This window comes from Oncorhynchus gorbuscha, linkage group LG24, assembly GCF_021184085.1.
Source record: "Oncorhynchus gorbuscha isolate QuinsamMale2020 ecotype Even-year linkage group LG24, OgorEven_v1.0, whole genome shotgun sequence".
NCBI classification, from domain to species: Eukaryota; Metazoa; Chordata; class Actinopteri; order Salmoniformes; family Salmonidae; genus Oncorhynchus; species Oncorhynchus gorbuscha.
The window spans coordinates 13036942-13045306 of NC_060196.1; the positions used below are offsets into that span (position 1 = coordinate 13036942).

Genomic DNA, 8365 nt, shown 5'->3' on the forward strand with positions numbered 1-8365 from the left:
CTCTCAGCCGGAATGGTCCCGGATCCACCGTGCTAGCTGGGTAACTCCCAATTGTATATCACGAAATTGTTGAGAAAATGGGGTAAAAGTCCAATTGTAGCACAATGCTTGGCAGACAAGGTTAATGTAACGATCCCTGAGTTAGATTAGATTAAAAGACAATATAGGCATAATTGGCAAGACAAGGTGCTCTTCAAAATGTTGTCTTGACTGTCACATTGGGCCTACTGTCATTGTAAATAAGAATTTGTTCTTAACTGAGTTGCCTAGTTAAATAAAGGTTAAATAAAATACTGTATGTAATAAAATAATAAAGTTAGATCATTTCAAGAATCTAGGCACAAGGTCATCATTTTTTTATTTAAAAAATCTGCGTTTCTGATTATAACATTGTAAATAACAAAATCGAATGTATTTGTTCAATATGATTCCAACGAGCCTGTAATTATAGGCTTATAATATAATATTTGATTTATATATCCTACAAATGTAATGGTTGTGAACTTAAATTATATAAATGAACTTACACCTTAAGCATAAATAATAAATGATTTAAAGTAAAGTAAACAATATGGCATTTTCTGTAGACTAAAGAAAAACGCCATACGTGCCATAAACACCACGGGAATGTCCTTTGTGGCCAATCGTGTCTTCTGGGTTTACCTTTAAGCTGCACTAGTCCCCTCCTAGTGTGCATATAAACCCACTTCTCCCAGACAACTCTCAGAAAACTTTGGACAGGAACTTTCACCATGCTCTACTCGTTGACATTTCTCGTCGAAAAGCTATCCCTTCTCTCGAACTTCAAACTTTTTGAGTTTAAATGGACTGATGGGAAACGCAAAGGGGCGGGATGCACAGAGCGCACGACATATAGTCCTGCAGTCGCGCCGTTGCCTCTCCAGAGAGGGGACCTTTTGGAGGTGCCGAGGACTTTGTTCACGCACTTCGGTATCTACTTGGGTGACAACAAAGTCGCCCACCTGATCCCAGATATCATGCCCGTGCTAACCAATGACAAGATGATAATCAAAAAAGTTATCACAAATAAGAGACTCATCATGGGTTGCTTGTACAAGTGTGCCGCGGTGCGCGTGGACACCTTGGATGACTTTGTATATGGCTCAAACATATTGGTGAATCATATGGATAGAAAATGCAAGGCGCAACAACCGTTACCTAATGAAGAGGTTGCCGAGAGGGCAGAACAACTCGTCGGCGCCATCCCTTACAGTTTACTATGGAATAACTGCGAACATTTTGTTACATACTGCAGATACGGTTCAGCGAAAAGTCAGCAAACGGAAATGGTAATTTTATTTTCCTTGAATTATATATATTTCATTTTTATTTTCAATACAATTACGTTGTGCATAATTCTGATCCGTTAACTTTTACGCTACATGAGATAATGTAGTGTCTTCTTAAAATATTTTGCCTATGCATGACCTGTATCACAGCGAGGACTGTAATCTTTAGATTATGGCATAGATCATGTTTTCAGAGATTTGCATTTAGATTCAAATTATTGCAAATGCATCGGATTGAATTGTTGATTTATGTTAGACCTGGTTGTAATACTTACTGGGCACAGCATCTTCAACCTTTGATATTTCCATCCCATATTTTGAATTTATATTCATGACAATGCATCTCCATTTTAAATTATGTTATGCCATGGTTAATTTAATAAGCAACTATATTCAGAAACATTGTGTTTTATTCAGTATTACTGAAAATACAGGTATTTGTGCTTTGGTTTGTTGTTTTGGTGTTTTGGTGTTGTTGCATCCAAGGTCGTCTTCTCTCTTTTCTTCCATAATTCATACAAATTTAGATTTATAACATAAATAAATGAAATATGCCTAAAAGTAATTGTTCATAAAAATCCTAAATGGGTGGGTATGAATTATTTATCTCCTTTCTTTGCAGTTTTGTGAGTTCCTGAAATCAATCATCCGAGACCAGAGGAGTGTCTTTCTCAGTGTTCTCCTGGGAATGATCTACATCATCTGCTTTGGCCTAGCGCCTTCAACTACGTTACCCACAATCCTCATCCCCTTCACTCTGTGGATGGCCAGCTGAGAAGCCAATGTTCAAAGCCTTCAAACACTCCTATATGGACATTTCAATAGAAACTATTTGGGATGGTGTCTTTTGTTTGGTCCTTGTGATGACATCGATTGGCACCTCCCAACTCATTTGACTTTGGTATAGGCCTATAGTGGAATGTCATATAATAGTCGATTGTTACAGCAAGCGCTAGCATCCACTCACTTTTGATTTGATCCTTGCCAGCCAAAAGTAAACATAGAGCAATGTGGCTGCAGACCTAGCAATTTTACATGTGAGTGTTCATGTCAACATGTATGTAGGTCATTAAGGCATTATAAAGCCTTTATAAAGGCCATATGATCCCTCTGTGAACAATGTATTATCCATATTTCCCCCAAAAGATTGGCCAAGGCGCACTTTCTACTTTGTATCTTACTGTGTAAGTCACTGTCGTCTGTAAATCATTTATTTTCTTCAATGATGATACTCTAGTATAATTTTTTTTTTTAAATAGATACAGTTTGAAACTCTAAGAGTACTACGCTGATTAATACAATACTTATGTGTTTTGAGAGCAGATCATTTTGTTTTCAATCAAATACATTGTAAATATCAGAAATGTTAATAAAGATATTGGAAGTTGTCATTTGGTTTGTTTTGGTCTGGTTCCAGGAAATATGTGAACAAAGCATTTTCCCACACAGTTAGGTACATGCAGTCACAGTGCATCTTACTACTCACATTGGATCTCTGTCAATACCACCCACAGCATTTTCAAATGATCATGTTATTGACATGATTGGCCACATAAAAAAAACAATATATCCCCATTATATTTCCAAACACAAATATTTAATCATATAGGGTCAATTTACGCAAAGGCTACATTGATAAAATATACACATTCTCTGGATAATATTGCTGAGTAATGACTATACATTATTATTTTCTTTCTACTGTACGAGGTATTCACAGTTCCAGACATATCAAGAGTGAGTCAGCATTATACAACTCAACCTGACTGTTTATTCAAGCAATAAGATATTTCTGACCTTTTAAACTGGGGGTTGTTATTTCTGATTTGCCAATGAAAGCCACATAACTGGAACATATTCCCCCCGATTAAACCCCCCCGGTTGTGAAATTAAGCCGCCCTTGAAACCACACGATTAGTGGAAAGCTCCTTTATTTCTGTCAAAATTGCACTGCAACGTTGAGAAACCTCTAATCCCACGTGCTTGGCTCCTCCCAGACCCTTAGCCTCGATAAAACGGCCAGGTGTCAAACCATAGTTTAGTTCTGCCACCACGGTTCCCTTACTCCAACTGCTCAGCCGCTTCTCCGTCGCTTCTAAAGTGGACGAAGAGGACAAGGCTCAAAGACTCTAAGTATGACCCGTCCCTGTACAAGCGTGGGGACCTTTTTGGAGGTTCCTAGAACTCTCTTCACCCATTTCGGCATCTACCTGGGCAACAACCGGGTGGCCCACTTCATCCCGGACATCCTTCCGGTCTTCACCAAGAACAAGGCTGCCACCTGCAAGATGGTGACCAACAACTGGCTGATTCTAGGGATGATCGCCAAGTCGGCGAGCGCCAGGGTGACTCGTCGGCGGATTTTGCGTATGGCTCGGAGATCCTGGTCAACCACATGGACAAGCTGTGCAGCCAGCCCCCCCTGGAAGGGGACGAGGTGGCCAGGAGGGCAGAGAAGCTCATGGGCTCCATGACCGACAGTTTGCTGTGGTACAACTGTGAACACTACATCATCTACTGCCGTTACAGCATGGCCATCAGCTACCAGACCTACCAGGTGGAGTATGGGGTTCTCCTTTGTCAAAGGGCGCTGTTCTTACACGTTTTGTGGTTAGTATGTGATCGGAAAATCTATGGTGATTTTCGGACGACTAAGATCAGGGAACTGTAAAGGAGGGTGTCACTTTAGACAATAGGGATTACCAAACGCCCCCTCAACTCTCAGTCCACTGACTTGACCTATCCCAGTTTTAGCACACCTGACTCACCCTGTCAATCATCAAGCCCTATAATAGTTGTGTGCTGGACTAGGACTGGATTAGATCAGTAGAATGGCTGGAGGTACTCAATGAGATTGTAGGAATAACATTGGAGACCATGAGCCAATAGTACACTGTTGTACTTGGTGTTACATAATAATAATATTTAACCTTTATTTAACTTAGGCAAGTCAGAGTTACTGCTGGTTCAAATTACGGTCAGACAAACGTATTGTAATATTATTCATATATCAAATCAAATTGTTTTTGTCACATACACATGGTTTGCAGATGTTAATGCGAGTGTAGCGAAATGCTTGTGCTTCTGGTTCCGACAATGCAGTAATAACCAACGAGTAATCTAACCTAACAATATACTATTGAGTGAAGAACCTACTGAGACATGTTAAAGTGAATTGTTGCCGATAAATATGCCGGGGAAGCAAAAACTACAAAAACATGTTGTTTAATGACTTGCAGTAGTGCATTGCTTTGCTGTTAGAGCATTAGGCTACACAATACATGTTTATTGGAAGGAATCTGCTTTAGCTCAGAGCATATTTAGTCTTCAAACTATCGGAAAAGCCCCTTTTGGTACATGTAATTGTAGCCACAAAAGTGTCTCTATATATCCAGTCACCTATGTCATTGGGTCAAAAGGTCACACTGGAGGAATATTTTCTGAAAGAGTTTTGGCATGTGGGCTATGTGGGAAATATGCCAGATATTTCAATGGATTTTATGAAAAAAAAAAGAAAAGATTATGGGACTATCAAGTGCTGTCGTTAAATTGACCCTCCGTCACCCCACGTGCCAAATCGGAACATAGGTAAAAATGGACACGCATAGGATGAAACCTTTCTTCAACTGTCAGATATGTTTCGGTCTTTCAAGTAAAAGTGCTGTTTCACGCTGACGTCGACTGACTGTGTTGAAAACTACGGGGGAATAGTGGCTTAGTTGCTCAACTCCTTTGGTTTTTGAGAACGGATTTACAACGTCTCTTGTTTATAGCAGCCTACTTTTGAGTACTTCAGATGGCGGCAGTTGGCATACACCGGAGGTGGCTCATTTCTTCCAGCCCAGCAGTAAAACGGCTGGTTCAAATGATCAACGGTTCATGATTCACGGACAGGCTCCTCAAAATCTCTGGAGCATAATTAGTGAGTGTCATCAGGCACCACGTTTAAAAAGCGTCTCAGACTAGGAGTCTTACGCCGTAATCAGATCGCTGCTATCCATTCGTTAGATTCTAAAAGTCAAAGCTGGTAATAGATCAGCACACCTAATCACTCTTATGAATACGGGTCCTGGTCTGAGTTCAGCAGGGCACAGTGTTGTGGAACGCTCAGAAATATATTGGGTAGAACAGACATGCAATCTCTCTGGCACGTAAGTAAAGAATCGGGGTAAGCTCTAATCATGGCATTTCTATCTGAACACGACACGGGTGTGCTGGTACCAACGTCTAGTCTAGACATGCTGTGATCACCCCTAGCTCAGACAATAGCCAATCAATGTGGGAATACTGCACACTGATGCAATGTACTGTATGATGAGAGCGGTTGAAAGGGTGTACATTTCTCTGAAAAGGTCAGATGATTGTGTTTTGCTGTGGATAGATTGCTTTTAGGCCAACGAAAATTGAACTTAAAAGCTGCATCCCGATTCTCTACCCTTCTCCAAAATGCATTCAAAAGCACCTGATTGGTGGAAGCATTGGCGGAGGGAGGGAGTTACTAACATTGGTTAAATCCATGAGAGAACGTGTGCAAGTGGAGAATTGGGACAAAACCACAGACTTGTCGAGTTGGACCGCAGTGCACTGGTGAGCAGCACCATCTAGTGTTAATGCATTAAAGGCCCCCCATGCATCGCTGTTTGGCTGCGGCTGTTTACCAAAACAGTGGAGGGGTGCCCACTTTGCTGTTGTTGGAATCCCAGATTGCCCCTTTAATGTAGACACAGGAAGTCCTCATTTTAAATAAGAAATGCTTTGTAATATAAATCAAAGTAATGACAAACACTTCAGGATGGAATGCCAGTAGCCCTGGATAGGAACCACTGCTACACAGTACGTTATAGAATAGAGGTATTTATGGTTGAGTCACAGTGCTCTTGTCACATTAAGACATCTCATGCTGTTTCATTAATTGTTGCATCGTCATTGTACTTCATTTGTATGTATGAATTGGGATGCTGCATCTTGGCCAGAACTCCTTTAAAAAGAGATTTGCATCTCAATGGTCACAAATGGACATGGGATGAATAAATAAATAAAATGAACAATAACGATTAGCCATTAGACTATCAAAGGCCCCAATTGAATCAAACGAAGATGAAGGCTTTCAAAGACAAAGGCAAAGAAGCACTCCTCTCGTTCACTCGACGTTAACAAGACGTTAAGATTCAAAGCGCTTCGCAAGCTTTTATTCATCTGGTGGATAAAAAAAAAAGATGCAAAGGATGCTTACTCTTGTTTCCTCCTCTTCCCTGCGGTTCCGTTTGACAGTGAGGAAGATCATCTGCAGCAGGATGAACGCCTACCTCACAGCTCTGTGTGGAACGGGCACCGTGTTGTACCTGGGCTCCCCAACGCTGCTAAACACAGTACCCACCCTGCTCGTCCCCTTCACCATCAGGATGGCATCGTAAAACAAAATGGCCATGACAACGCAAAGACACTGGTTGAAATGACTGCGGAATATGGAATGCTTAAATGGTGTCCCACGATCAGTATCACTGCATTATCATTATACATGACATTTAAAACCATTTTAAAAAGCATTATGGGAAATGTCACGTTTGTGGTGATCGTCGTTTTTTCTTCTTCTTCAACTTGCGTTATTTTATTAGTTTAAAGTTTTGACCGTTATAAAGATGTCACGACTTGCGCCGAAGTCGTTACCTCTCCTTGTTCGGGCGGCGTTCGGCGGCCAATCCACTTTTCATTTTCCATTTGTTTTGTCCTTGTCTTACACACCTGGTTTCAATCCCCCAATTACTTGTTCATTATTTACCCTCTGTTCCCCCATGTTGGTTTATTGTATTGCGGTGCATTATTGTGGCCTTGGATATATTTGAGGTGTATTGTGATTATTGTTGAGTAAAATTGCGTACATTACTCATATCTGCTGTCCTGCGCCTGACTCATCTACACCAGCCACACACAGACGCATTACAAAAGAAGAGTAAACATCCTATACATCTGGTATATACATCTGGTATATACATATACTTCTGTGTATAACAGTCTATAAATGGACAGCAATATTATTATTAATTTTTAAATTGTTGTTCCTGATAAAGGCATTGTTTTGATAGTATATAATGGACATCATGGCCTTAATGGTCAAAATTATACAGACAATAATGACATTATGACAGGATGGACAAGGTGCAATTTTTTGACACTGTTAATGCCATACTCTGACAGGGTGAATGTACTGACCTATGCCTTTCAACTAAATTCATATGCCTACTCTTCCTTGTGCAACTTTTCAATGAGCCTATTGTATTTGTCTTTAATACTATATTGTGCTAATTTACTCCTCCTGTTGTTGCCCTTACCTACACTCCCAGTAGATGGCACTGTAAGTAACATTGCCATGCTTCTGAATGAAATGCATTATTTTGGAATACATGGAGAGGTACGTCTATGGGGATTCTCAAGCTCTGAATATAGAAGTCCCAGAAATATCCTCAGTTGTGCTCAATTCTTGTCCATTATTGTTTGTGGTGGTTTCAGCATAGTTCAAGCATGGTTGGAAGTGTCCCTACTACTGTAGCGATAAGAAGCAGTGTTTTCTCAGTCGGCGATATCCTTTCCATCCAATTCAGTCTCCCACTGGCCTATTTAGAACTAATAACAAACCATTAAATAATTCACTGTAAAAATGTAATTTCAGAAGTAATCTGATGCCAACAGTGCTGGCATTTCTTTTCCTAATATGGCATATCGGACGGTAAATTAAACTAATGACTGCAGCAAACATAACGTGCATGTAAACATTCGATTTTAAGGATGATTAAACATACAATTATGAAAGTATTTGCGGAATCGGAGGAGACAAAACATTGAGATTGCATTACATGGGTTTGTGGGTAAATTTCTTCTGCTGTTACCGAGGACACTAGACATTCATGCTTAACAGTGTAATACATGCATTGTTAAGACAGTACTGGGACACACCATGTGCCCAGAAACATTCATTTAAAGGAGCATTTAACCAACAAATATATTTATCATATATTTCAAATTTAAAACGCTTTCTATTCAGTCCACCTGAATGTTCT

General features: G+C 40.1%; 1 protein-coding gene and 1 pseudogene across 1 annotated transcript; both read left to right on the forward strand.

The window, feature by feature from the left end:
• Positions 1 to 714: 714 nt before the first annotated feature.
• LOC124013001 (lecithin retinol acyltransferase-like) lies at positions 715 to 2698 on the forward strand. The gene is made up of 2 exons (XM_046327105.1): positions 715 to 1310; positions 1933 to 2698. The coding sequence occupies exons 1-2, from the start codon at positions 753 to 755 to the stop codon at positions 2083 to 2085; spliced, it is 711 nt and encodes a 236-aa protein (XP_046183061.1). The 5' UTR covers positions 715 to 752; the 3' UTR covers positions 2086 to 2698.
• On the forward strand, positions 2366 to 6749 carry LOC124013301 (annotated as a pseudogene).
• The last annotated feature ends 1616 nt before the right edge of the window (positions 6750 to 8365 follow it).